Source organism: Heterodontus francisci, chromosome 38, assembly GCF_036365525.1.
Source record: "Heterodontus francisci isolate sHetFra1 chromosome 38, sHetFra1.hap1, whole genome shotgun sequence".
NCBI lineage: Eukaryota > Metazoa > Chordata > Chondrichthyes > Heterodontiformes > Heterodontidae > Heterodontus > Heterodontus francisci.
The window spans coordinates 28,810,798-28,824,684 of NC_090408.1; the positions used below are offsets into that span (position 1 = coordinate 28,810,798).

A 13,887-nucleotide genomic window follows, 5' to 3' on the forward strand; every position below is an offset into this window, starting at 1 on the left:
CATGCAGAACCGCCCCCCCCTCCCCCCACCCCCAACACCTGCCAAGAATGAGGCATATTAATTTTGTCAGATGAACATTGATTTTAAACTGTTGCTGGAGCAAGGAAATGACTTGTTAAACAGATCAGCCGTGACTGGAAAATACATTTGCATACTAACAGACGGTGCTCGGAGGGACAAAGGGGCTATTCCCTGCTTCAATTTAACCCACAATGGACTTTGAGCACCAGGTATTGTGTGTAAGAAGAGACGTTCCAGGGTCAGCTAAGCCAAGAGAATCTACAAACAGACATGGTCAGATCAGCTAGTCACATGACTAATCTGCTTGGCAACCTGGGTTTTTTCTGAATTGTACAAAGAGTTTTGAACTCAGAAAAAGACTGTTTGCTCCTGGAGTGTGAAGACCTCTCTTGTCTGCTCCCATCTCTTTCTCACAAGCCTCTTTCTCACAAGTTCATGTGCCCACTGAGGGCACATGAACTTCAAGAGAGAAAAGTCTCCTACATCGAGCAAGGTTTAAGAAGAATACTGGGCCTCAACAAAAAGCAAGACCTACCTACAATCAAGGACTCTACAGCGAGCTCGAAGAGCAGTAACCCAAACCATCTTCAGATATTGCTTCAAACTTTTCCACTTTATTTCTTCTGCTCTTTTCTGTCTCTATCTGCATGTGTGTATTATGTATGCATGCTAGCGTGGGCACGTCGCGCATCCGTAGGCATTAACTGAATTAGAGTTTAAGTTTAATAAAGTTCAACCTTCTTTCTTTAAACCTAAGAAAACCTGTTTGGCTAGTTTCTTTGCCTTACAGTTGGAAAGCGGTGAACAAGGATTCACTAAGGGGGAGCTTAAAAAAAAATAGTGTGTTTAAAATTAAACCCTGTTATGGTAGGACCAGGTGAAGGATGCAAGGGATCCCTCAACCTCTTTCTCACCTGGTCGTAACACCAGGCTTTTGGCCGCCTGCCTGTATGTCTCCTTATTTAGCTCTGTGCCAGTTTTAGTCTGATTTTATTCCAGTGTAGCATCTTCGGACATTTTACTACATTAAAGGCATTTAAATAAATTCAAGCTGTTATTGCTCTTGAAGATGAAGAACAAAATGGCAAACTCCTTTTGTTGGAGGTTGATTAAAATATGAAATAGTCCAGAAAATGCAACTGTAGAAGATCTAAAACTACAGGGAAAGTACTATGAATAAAGAATGAATTATGGTACTTTCATAAGTTATATAAATAATATAATGCATTGTGGGAATGTGACACAACACACTGTTGCTGTTCTGATAACTATATAAACTTGAGTTTCATATCCTTAGCTTACAAAATCAGCAGAGTCTCGCAAATTAGGAAATCTGATAACGGCAGTAACTGTTCACTCTTAGCTGATTACACATATGATATAAGCTGTTGTACTTCCTATGCTAAACTTTATAATGGGTTTTTAAAAATACAATAACAGTGAAGCAAAAGTCATTGATAAATTAATACAGCAGATAATGGCTGCTTATAAAACATTTGCAATACTGCATTACAAGATTGCATGCATAGTGCTATGATCCTGTAGTTTTTTTTCCGGGAAGAATGCAATGTGCCTTTAAGGCTAGAAAAGGATCAGTACTGCTTTAAGGCAACAAGCTCCAGAGACTGAGTCAAAGAATGCATTCTCATTGCCATAGAATACAGCCAGTCGGGACCAAAGAAACGAGATACATTGTTGCCATTTGATGTTTGAAACTAGTTGAAAAACTGGCATTGGAAACAGACACAGACAGATAGCTGGACCAGCATCTACTGAAGGAAATGTGAGCTCTCTCTCAGTTTATTTAAACCCTATTTATTACACTCTCAGAATTCTGATGTCAAGCCAGATTAATTTCTTGAAAGAAAATAACTAAATTCCTTTAACTACTGAACTGTAATTGTTGAATTTCATCACTGGAAAAGAAGAGCATCAATTCAACTGTTGAATTAGACTACGGGCTGTTCTACTGTTGAAGAACCTTCTTTTCCCCCATCGGATGGCTGTGAGGACACAAGCAACTTGGACTATTCCACATTGGAAGATTTCACTTTGGCAGGAGCGTAAATATGCAAGGACACTAAATTTTTCTATTTTAAATGTTGTTTATATCTTTAGTAGTGTTTAAGAATTTAGTTTTTCTAATTAAACAGTTAATTTGTTGATCTAAAGACACCTGGTTTGGTTAGCCTCATTCAGGGGTTAATACATAGTACAATTTGGCTGAGTCTTTCATTTGAAAAATAGATATGTTAGGCAATCTGTGGAGAGATGGGACTGAATCAATGGTGCGTTTCTCCCACCACAATCAGAATCATATATTTTGATTGGGGGCTTTGACGTGAGCAGTCGGTTGTAACAAAAGTAACAACCAAAAGTTTTTTCAGTTGAAATTGGTCACTGTATTGTGAGGATATAGGTAGTTGGTAAACTAGAGAAGAATGGAGATAGGTAGAAAATTCTATAGTAAAAATGGTATAGAGTAATTAAGAGGAAACATTGAAAGTGAAATAAATATGAACGAGAGTGAAAGAAAGGTATGAATTAAGAGGAAGGAACAGACTTTGAGAGAGAGAAAGCATCATGTAAATTCTGATCAACAAGATTCATGCACGAATATGCCACATGCTGCTGTGACATTTCTGTGTGCACTGTTCTGGCATGAGCATTAACCCATTTGTTTGAAGTACCTTTCTAAAAAATAGTACATACAGAAACAGTATGAGGTGGTTAAGCATTTGTACATGAACTTCAACAATCACCATTTTTACTCTAGCAAGTTTGCAGAGAGCAAGGGCTGACTCTGTCTGTCTTTTAAAATATAAATGAAACAAGTTTTTTTTTCTTGTGAACGCAAATGTTAACTGCTGATTGCATGTAGGGAGTGTTTAGTATCCTTAGTTTGTTGTGTCATAGCATATGAGAACCTTTTGCTAATCTCATGCAAGGTCAATGGTGTAAAAGCAGTCTTGTGGAAAAAATGGTATTCCATAATAAAGACAACAGTTATTGCCTAAAATTATATTGATGATTCCTATTTCTAAAAAACACTTTGCTTATTATATTGTTAGAATGAAGAGATTGCTAATCTTAAAACTAATTGAAAATGCCAATAAATTATGCTGTTAATGCTCCAGTTTTCCATATATTTGTTTTCATCTTTTATTAATCTCTTCATTAAAAGATAATTGATTTTATTTTTAGCTTTATACAAATCAGATTAAGGTACCTGAGAAGAACTGTTGTCTAATGCCCTCATCCTATGTCTCCTAATGTTAGGAAGAATAGGAACCAGTCTATTATTGTAAGTGGAGAGTCAGGTGCAGGGAAGACCGTATCTGCTCGATATGCTATGAGGTACTTCGCCACTGTCAGTAAGTCCAGTAGCAAGGCTTGTGTGGAAGATAAAGTCCTTGCATCAAATCCTATAACAGAGGTAAGAAGCAACAAAGTGGTCTATTAGTTAAGAATAGTAATACCTGGGAGGAGTAATCAAGGTGTTTGGAAGAAATTATGAAGCATGTCACTGAGACTTGAGTGGTTCATAACCATCCTCGCCTTCCCATAGTTAATTAAAGCAATGAAATTGCTCCATGCTATCTGTTGCTATTTATAACATGTACTGTTTCAATTTTTTGAAGATTTTTAGCTAATCTTTTATGCAAAAATCTGGAGCTATTGGTTTTAATTTCAGTTGTCTGTATAACCTATGTGCTTGCTGTACAATGATAGTCACACATTGAGGCTTGTGATTATGATATTTCTCTCAGAGTCTATGTCTGGATATATTGCATAAAAGTAATTAAAATTAAGCTTGGAGATGACACTACTAATAGATATTGGAAAGGATAACTATCCCTCTATATACGTTGTTGTTGTTAAATGTCTTTGCAAAGTCACATTACTGTCTACTCCTTTTAATTCAAAGTAGTTTTTTTTTGCTTTGAAAATGTTTTTATCCAGTATAAATTAAGTATTTATTCATTATAGTGCATGATTTGAATTCAACTTAACTGATAACTTCAATTCAACAACTTAAATAAAGAATTAACATAAATGAAAAATTTTAAATTGACATTCTTCAATTGGTAAATGTTAATGTCTTAATTCAAGCATTTCATCAATAAAATGAAAAAATAAAGTTTCCATAAATCCAAATTCTCATTAAAAATTTTGGCATGAAAGTTTCCCAATAAATGTTCATCAATGGTTTGATTGCAGGGTTACCTAATGCATGTTCTGCCTCAAGATAGCTGTAGCAATGTGTCCTTGTTTCCAGGCTATTGGAAATGCAAAGACAACACGAAATGACAATAGCAGCCGTTTTGGTAAATACACTGAGATCAGTTTTGATAGCCGGTATAGAATCATTGGTGCAAATATGAGAACTTACCTGCTGGAAAAGTCAAGGGTTGTGTTTCAGGTAAGAATGACATTAGGTAGAGGGAAATATTGTGGTTCTAATGCATGTTCATATATGTAACCTTCTCTGTTGAACTCAGTTAAATGCAATTACATTTGCAATAAATTTGTCTTTTTCTTTCAATGATTCAACTATTGCTATTTATTCTACATCTCACAAATCACTCATACTTGTAATTATTCGACAAATTAATTGAGAATTCATGTACTGTTAAACTGATAGACAGTTCCTCTAAGGATTATTGGATGATCATTGGCCCAGATTTTGTCAACATTTGCTGCCATTATTCCATTGAAACTGACAGCAACTTCTGGAGTCTGCACATGCACAGAATAATGAGGAAATCCAGAAGTTGCTGTTGGTGTTTTGACATGTCACCAGAAGGTGTTGAGGCCACCAACCACCACCACCACCCCACACCGCCCCACCCCCCCACACCTGCCCGCCCCCCAAAAAACTGCAATCAATGGGAATCATTTGAATTACAAGAACTTCCACTCTTATGTTGTTAGTCTTGCTGAAAAACCTTTGAATGAGGTGCAACTGGGTTTTCAATAGCGTACTAACTTCAGAATTACTGCAAAACACCCTCTCTGGCCCTGAAAAGTGAATTTTATGTTTATGGAATATCAAATTTCTCCATTATGATTTAAAAAGAACACATTTAAAAAAAATGCTTCTTGAAAGTTTGTTTAATTTAGCATCTAAATTAATCCAATCCTAATCATTTATTTTGCTATCTGAAAATTTAAATTGAAAGTGAAAGCTATTCAGTGCTTTTCACTTCCTGGCTTGCCTTCTGTGTGAATACTTAAATGGGATTAGCTGCTTACCTGCTTGCTGACATCACTACTGCTGCACACAGAGATCCCCTAGACTTGGCACAATATTTAAACTGCTGCTGGGAAAGGGGAAAACATGCCACAGAGATTGTTAGATCTTTGTGGGCAGCTTTCTTCGAGGTCAGCAGCGAGTGCCCTTGCTTCACCACTGACTGCAAACTCCAGGCCATTATTTTCATGCCCATCTACACCCATTCTCTAGCCAAGGACATTGAGGCAGATTCTGGTGACTCAGATGGTCAGCTAGACAGATCAATTTTAAAACAAAAAAAAATGAAGTAAGTTATATTCTAAAGCAAACATCTGTATACTATTCGATTGATTAGTTTTTTATGGTTTTAAGATGTTGATGATGACACTCCTATCCAGTAATAGATATAGTTTTAATTCACTTTGTCTAGAAGTATTAATTTATTAATATTTCAAACTAGTTGAACCATGCTGAATCTAACAAGGCCAGGAGGTTGAGTGAAATAGCTTTGTATTTTAATGTTGCACACATTCGCTTGTTAGCTTCTGTATCTGTTTCTCCACGAAGATCTTATTTCAAGTTCATTGTGAAACGTGGTCTTATGATGGCTAACAACAGTTCATATCCGTGGTCTAACTGTACTTCGCCCTATTCTAATTACATTGCATCATCAATTTGTTAAATCTAGGCTGAAAATGAGAGAAATTACCATATATTCTACCAGCTTTGTGCTTCTGCTGATCAACCTGAGTTCAAGCATCTAAAATTAGGTAGGCATAGCTTTCTATCTTGAGAAACCAGTATCAGATGAACTTCCAGTCTGTGTACTCTACTGATGAGTCCATGTTACAAACTTTTAACCAGGCCAAATTCTATGAAATAAGATTTTTCTTGAACTCAACAGTTGTCTTTCATATTGTATGATTTAGGTATTTTAAATTATTTGCAGCTGCTGCAGAAAACTTTAGTTACGTGAACATGGGTGGCAATTCTATCATTGATGGTGTTAATGACCGAAGCGACTTAATTGAAACACAAAAAACGTTCTTACTGCTGGGTAAGTGACGATGAATCTATGGCACAGCTTCCCGAATGGTTCAGTTAATAAATGGCCCAACTGTTTCTGATGCTCAGCTTACAAACTACAAGGATTATGAGCTGGGTTAAGTGATCTCAGCTGGAATGTTGGTTAAGGTGCAACAATTATGTCAGCTTGTGGGGCTACGGAGGTGCAAATCAGTTTGGATTTCTGTTCCTGATCCCTATCCTGCAGGAAAGTGCATATTTAGTTAGCGAATGCGACTGGGCATCAAATTGGCAATAATGTGCCCTCCACCTCCCCCCGCAAGAGCTAAATAGCCACAAGCTCACTATCTGAGAAATGAGGAATAACCACTTGAGTGAGCTACCAAAGCATTGCTAGGAATGTGCAAGGGAGAGATGGGAAAAACTCGGAGATTTATGATTGGCTCACTGATGAATGAGTAAAATGTGTTTCTCACTTTGTGTGGTGTATATGTCATATCTAACAATGCTGAAACTTTTAATGGGCCAATTTTAACTGGGCCGCCCAGAGGAAACCAGGTGGGTAGGCTGGTAAAACGGTCCATGTAACTTACAATACCAATCCCGCTGCCTTACCCTGAGTTGTAAGTTAGCGTGCTCCTCTGAGCAGCTAAGTGAGACATCTGCTGAATGATAAACCGTTCATACTTTAAGAATACAGATCAGGCTGCGATGACATCAATTTTAACTGGGGGTTTGGGTGCGGAGCTCTTGGGGCCTTTCCACCAGGCCAACTTAGTGGCAAGATGGAGATGAACCAGAAGAGGCCTTAAAAAAAAAAGTAAGTTGATTTTAGTGTTTTTTTTTTAATCATTCTTTTGTGGGGCAGGAGTGTTCCATTGGTCTCCACAAGGAAATCTTGGGCATCTCCTGCTCTGGCATTCCCCCCCTCCCCAGTTTGAGGCCCTTCTGACCCCCCCCACTCCAGAATACTTATGAGTGCCAGGGCCTGCCCCACAGGTCCCTAGCACAAGCCTACTAGCTCCCAGTATCCCGCATCTGCCTACCAGCCAGCCACTATACCCCTCTAGTTTCGGGAGGGCGGCTGACGGGGCCTATGCAGATGGGACTTGGGGGCTAAAATCTCCTCACAGTGTGGAGGGCCAGCCAGTTTTCCACCCACCTCAGCCCTCATTCATACAATTCCCCGTTGGACGTTAAAATCAAGGTGTTACGACCAGGTGAGAAGGGGTCTAGGGGTTCCCTCTCAGCCTTTGCCTGATTTAACCGTAACAGGGTTTAAGTTTAGAAATACCGTGTTTGTAGCTCATCCTACAGTGAATCCTTGTTCACTGCTCCAATTTTAAGGCAAATAATTCAGACAGGTTTCCTTAGAATTTAAACAAGAAAGGTAGAAGTTTATTCATCTTAAACTGTAATCTGGTTAACGACTACTAATATGTGACACGACCACGCTAGCATGCTTACGCGATAAACACACACGCAGATAGAGACAGAAAAAGTAGAAAGAACAAAGCGGAAAGGTTTGAGGAAATCTGTTAGTTATTTACTGTCCTTTGAGTTCAATGTGGAGTCTTTGGTTGCCAATAAGTCCTGCTATTCGTTGGGGCCCAGTTCACGCTTCAACTTGTTTCGATGTCGGAGTCTTTTCTCTCTTGAGGTTTATGTCTCTTCCGTGGGTCTGGTGGCTTGGGGCAGAGAAAGAGAGAGAGACAGCCAGGAGAGAGTCTTGCTTGTTCCAGCTTCAGTTGCAAAGCCTTCTGCTGAATTATTTTCTATGTGGCACAAATAAAAACCCAAGTTGGCCAGCAGGTCAGTCATGTGACTAACTGGCTTAACCACTTCTGCGTTTGTGGATTGTATCTTCTGAGTAGGCCCTAGGCCCTGGGGAATGAGCTTCCTTACACCTCCAATGCCTGGTGATCAAAATCCACGTGGGTTAATTGGATCAGGGAATAGTCCAATTTCTCCACAAGCAGCGTCTCTTAGTATGCAAATATCCTTCCAGCCCAGTGTCTGGTGATCATTTCTTCACTCCAGCAACAGTTTAAAATCAATGTTCATATGACAAAATTAATATGCCTCATTCTTGGCAGGTGGGTGTCTGCATAACACAAGGCTTAAATGTTACGTCCATTGCCATTGTTGTAGAACTGTTTTTTTAAACAGGGCAATTGTCGCCGATATATTTTAAATTGGACCAGATCCCAGACTAATCATCTTTAAAATGATCAGTTTGCTGCCCATTTGCAGCAGGAAAGCTCTCTACTAAAGCTAAATTTGATTTGGTGCTGTGATACACGAAATGTAATGGGATGTTTCAATAGTATTTATCTACTGCTCTTTCTATTTTGGTAGATTACATTTGTTAAATAAATTGTTACGTGTTAGAAGTGATTGCATTATCAAGAAGCCTTAGTTGTTCATTTGTACTCGCACTTGTAGCAGTAACAATTGTGCAGGGGAATTAATCTACTCGTATTCCAGTTTTAAACACTTGATAGTTCAAGTCAGAACACTCTGCTGTGAATTGTCAATCTCCGATGGATCAATGGGAATGCAAATCAAAGAATGAGAAAGGAACTTGCATTTTTATATAGCACCTCTCACAACCTCCAGATCCGAAAGGGCTTTATAGCCAGTGAAGTATTTTTTAAGTGTAATCACTCTGTTAATGTTAAATTAAGTAGAGATCCCTGTGCTTAATTCATAGAACTCAATTCTTCAACCACTTCTTTTAATTGGGACCCCTACCAATCGGGTGTGCTGACTTCCCTGCCCAATTTTCTTTTTAATCACATTGAGTTAGACTCCTCACTAGGAGCAGTTTTTGGGTCTGCCATGTAATAGACAGCTTTTCTGTCTTACTGCAAATATACTTGTACTGCAAATGTACTACTTGACCACTGACCACCTCCAGGCGCATATCCATTGTCTCTCGAGATAAGGAGGCCCAAAAGAGAGAAAAGAAAGAGCAAATGTACTAGTAACTCTTTAATTTTAAAAGAAGGTACAAAGAATGCTTGTAGTACCAGACAGAAAAGCCAATTCAGACAGTAGTGGTTGGGTGATGGCAAGCTTAGGGTTTAAAAACCTGTGAAGATATTTTCATCCAGTTACTGTGTGTGTCAATATCATAAAATGGGAAAATTTCCTCTGGTCAGTATTTCCAGTGAACTAGTAAGCACAAGTTTTTTGAATGCACAGCAATGAAAAGACAGAATAAAGGACTGATCCTACAATACATCATAAGTTTAAATGACAAATTGAACTGAACTTAGAAATGTTTAAGCCTGGGTTTGATATTGGGTTCTGTATACAGTATACCTATTATATACAATTTTCCTTGCTTCTTGTTTAAATTTTGTTTTCTGTCACTTGTGCACATTCCTTCACCAGGCTAATTTAGTGTCTCTTCAGCTTTCAATAATTGAGATTCTCTACCCAGACTCATGAAACTCAGGTATATTTACCGAAAAGTAAACCTGTGTTGCAGGCTTGAACAAAGACTTTCAGATGGATATCTTCAAAGTGTTGGCAGGGATTCTACATTTAGGAAATGTAGGAATAAAAGCTGTGGGTGACGATAAATCTTCAGTCCAAGTAAGTTACAGCTTTCAAATCTTCGGTATGTTATATTTAATACTGCAATTCAGTAACAGAGTAAATATACAAAATAAAACTGTAATTTGGATCGATCACTACATTGGTGACCCATCGATATTTTTGTTTTCAGAGCATTCATATCAGGAGCTCCTGAAATAAAAAGAATAATCATCCTAGGTTAAGATTCTCTTTTTTAATAAAAGTATTTGTATTCATTTGGTTTCTGTCCTTAATAAAGTTTTAACAGAGTGTATATTAGTAAACAGCTGATTGAGATGAAAGGGGAGAGGATGCAGAAGAGAGTTACCAGAATGGTACCAGAGATGAGGGAATTGTGGTTATGTGGAGAGACTGGAGAAGCTGAGATTGTTCCCCATTGAGCAAAGAAGGTTCATGGGAAATTTAATAGAGGTGTTCAAAATTTAAGAAGGGTTTTGATAGGATATATAGAGAGAAAATGTTCCCACTGACAGGAGGGTTGGTAACCAGAGGACACAGATTTAAGATAATTAGCAAACAAAATTATGGGGAGGTTGTTTTTGTTTTGTTTTACTCAGCGAGTTGTGATCGGGAATGTACTATATGAAAGTGTGGTGGAAGAAGATTCAGTGGTAACTTTCAAAAATGAATTGGATATATACATAAACAGGAAGAATTTGGCAGGGCAATGGGAAAGTGTGGGGCAGTGGGACTAATTGGTAGAGGCACAGTCATGATGGGCCAAATGACAGCCTCCTGTGTTATATTAACTATTCTCTGAACTGTTTGTACCAAGTCGTAAGTGGCCATCAACACTCAACCTTTACACAGTGATGTTTTAATTAATTATTAAGGAAAAATGTACATGCATCGACTGTTTTTAATTTTAAGAATGAACCTATCATGATCCTCATTGCTTTTTATTGTTTTCCTCTAAACAGTATGATGATTATCACCTGAAAGTATTTTCTGAACTCCTGGAGATAAAGCCGGAGGAGATGGCTTATGGGCTGTGCCACAGAAAAATAGCTACTACCTCGGACACTGTGATCAAGCCCATGACCAAAGTTCAGGCTATCAATGCCAGGGATGCTTTGGCAAAACACATCTATGCTCATCTGTTCAGCTGCATTGTGGATCACATTAATAAGGCTTTACAGTTTTCTAGCAAAAAGCATACGTTTATTGGCGTGCTGGACATTTATGGGTAATGAAAATGTCAAACAATGTTTTGTTGCTTTTGCAGGAAAGTTTTAGTGCTTGTTCTGAGAGCTTTAATTATCTTTTCAGCTAATGTTATGAAGACTAAAATTTGGTTTAAATTGAAAGTGTTCTTCGACAAAGGAAAGCTGTACTCCCTTATCACCATTATGGGTAAAGAAACATTGTGAAGTTATAAGTTCAACTCTACACAGTGCGATTCACTTCGACGTGTGGGTGACTGATTGGTGGAGTAGCAGGCCTGTTGCTCCTACTCTAAGAAAAGAAACAGCTGTGATTTTTGCAGTCCCACCTCATTTACATTGGGCCAGTGAGTTGCAGGCTGCTAAATAGGCATCCCCTATTGAGGCTTACCAATATTGTACTTCTTCAACCACAGCTAGGAAAACTCATGTGGGCAGGGCGGTGTATCAAGGCAGTGTGACGGCAGCGATGGCTTGGATTATTTTTGTGGACTTGGGTTTGCGGTGGGCAGTGGGGGGGGGAGCATTCCAGCACGGCTCTTACCCCGACTGGTTCCATTCCAGAATGGCAATTAGGATCCTATTTATGCCATAGGACCCCAATTTGCATATTAAAAAGTAGCTGCAAATTTATGCTCTGGAAGCTTGGCAGTAGGCCCCTTTCAATATGGATGCAGCCATATTGTCAGTGTTGACAGTGTGGTAATGCCATGTGCCCCATTTTGAGGCCGTTACTGCCCCTTTAACGCCAGGCGAATCAATTGATGATCGACACAAAAGTGTGTGCCAATAACTAAAGAATGAAAGTGATTTGTTCTTTCCTTTTTAAATCTCCAGAAGATGTTGACTCCAGTTCAACAAATGCTAACAGAGCTCTGATACTTCATCCAGGTGACCATTCTTCATAGATGCCCCTTGATAGTATCAGCAAGCTATTCATTGTGGGGAACGCCACATCTAAGCTGAATTCTGTCTTCATCCAAAGTTGACACAACTGTACTTTCCAGCAGGGGTTCATTGACCCACCGATCAACCTCCAATATGTTGAAAGAATGGAATTCAGTTTAAGATTGGGGCACTTTTTTGTACAACCAGCAAATCAAGTCAATTTACTGAATCTTCTGTGCTTTCTTAGTGGCACTGCTTAATGTTGAGATCTCCCATTATAATGGGCAGTTGGGAGGTTTGATATTACTCGGACTGAATTATGGAGTTAAACTGCTGTATGATTTCATTTCTGTTGTCAAGCCCAGCACACTGGGGTCATATGTAGTGTCCCAATTGCCGCTGTGGCTTAACTCATCTCAGACTGGTACTCAAACCTGGAATCTGTAAGGCTTCGTACTAAACTAAGCGACAAATGTGTCCATTATACCATCAGGGCGATAAAGCTGATTTGTATTATTTAGAATGACAATGTATGAATTTTTCCTGCATAATTTTAAAAAATACAAGCAAGATCATTATATAATATCCATTTAGGTTCGAAACCTTTGACGTCAATAGTTTTGAACAGTTCTGTATAAATTATGCCAATGAGAAACTGCAACAACAATTTAACTTGGTAAGTATTTCAATAGCATGCTGCCATTTTAGTTCTATTGCTTGTTCTTCATTTTGATTATAATTTTAACCAACCCTATAGCTGTAAATATCTGAACTTAACCATCATCTGTCAGGTTATCTTACCTATAATGAAAAATGCAAATTAATCACTTCAGATATAAAATCTCTCCAGCATGTGTTTAAACTTGAACAAGATGAATACATGAAGGAAGATATTCCATGGGCATTGATAGAATTCAACGACAATCAACCTTGCATTGATTTGATAGAAGCTAAGATGGGCATACTGGAGCTGCTGGATGAGGAGTGCCTGGTAAGAATCAAATGTTTTCATAATTGCCTGCTATTTATGAACACGTATGTCAAGCAGATCCTTCAGCATGCAAGGAGAGATACACCTTGGAATTCAGACTAAGGAGATATGCTCGCAAACACAGTAGACTGTTGCAACAGTTATTTGGCTTTTTAAAAAATTAATCATCTTCTGTTTTCATTGAAATCATGGGCAGGATTTTCCCTTTGGGTTGGGACCCTGATGTTGGGGTCAACTAGGGGTCACAACCCCACACTGTGGGGGAAACAGTCACCCAGCAGTAATTTTCCCTGAATTGGCCAATTAGTGGCCAGTGGGCAGGGGTGCCGTCCAATTAAGGATGGCGGGTGGGGTCACAAAGCAGGAGGGCCAATAGGAGCTCGCGAGAAGCAATGAGCTGCCTTTTCAGGAAAGTGAGAGAGATTCTAGTTGTCCTCTGATAATAGGCCTGAAATACTTTAATACCTGCCACTTGTGGGTGGGCAGCCCTGCTGTTCCCGTCACATCCCGTCTCCAGGAAAACAGCCTGGGGTTGGGATGGTACCCCAGCACGCCAGCCAGCGGCATGAATTTTCACGCCCAGCCGTCTTCATGCCCACCCCCATCGGGGGCTAAAAATCCTGCCCCATATTCTGTTAATTTTGAAAGAATTCCTTTTTTTTTTATTGTCTATTTTTTTATGTGCTGGGTACAGTGACCGGAAGAATAACAGGTGGTTTTGTGTTTTAGTTTTGAGTTCACACTCCTTTTCATTGTGCAGTAGATTGTTGTGTAAATTGAGCAGCTGGTATGTTATTCTGGTCACACAAGAATTTTTGAAATTCAGTAAAGAAAAAAGATGAATGTATATCTGGACCAGGGTGTAGTCTACTGAAGGGTAGGAACAGAAATAATGTCCTTACTGACAGTCATGCCTACAATTTTAGTCGTAAAAATGGCCTACCTTTCATTTAACT

General features: G+C 38.8%; 1 protein-coding gene across 3 annotated transcripts in view; it reads left to right on the plus strand.

Moving 5' to 3' along the window:
* myo5c (myosin VC) overlaps window positions 1–13,887 on the plus strand; it is a 92,948-nt gene that overhangs the window by 25,204 nt on the left and 53,857 nt on the right. For 2 of the 3 annotated variants that reach the window (XM_068017988.1, XM_068017986.1), the window contains exons 5-12: window positions 3,301–3,457; window positions 4,301–4,444; window positions 5,946–6,027; window positions 6,207–6,314; window positions 9,780–9,886; window positions 10,810–11,075; window positions 12,535–12,616; window positions 12,791–12,931. In XM_068017988.1, the coding sequence (XP_067874089.1) occupies window positions 3,301–3,457; window positions 4,301–4,444; window positions 5,946–6,027; window positions 6,207–6,314; window positions 9,780–9,886; window positions 10,810–11,075; window positions 12,535–12,616; window positions 12,791–12,931 (1,087 nt within the window). The remainder of the gene's footprint in view (window positions 1–3,300; window positions 3,458–4,300; window positions 4,445–5,945; window positions 6,028–6,206; window positions 6,315–9,779; window positions 9,887–10,809; window positions 11,076–12,534; window positions 12,617–12,790; window positions 12,932–13,887) is intronic. The other variant, XM_068017987.1, reaches the window with a different exon arrangement.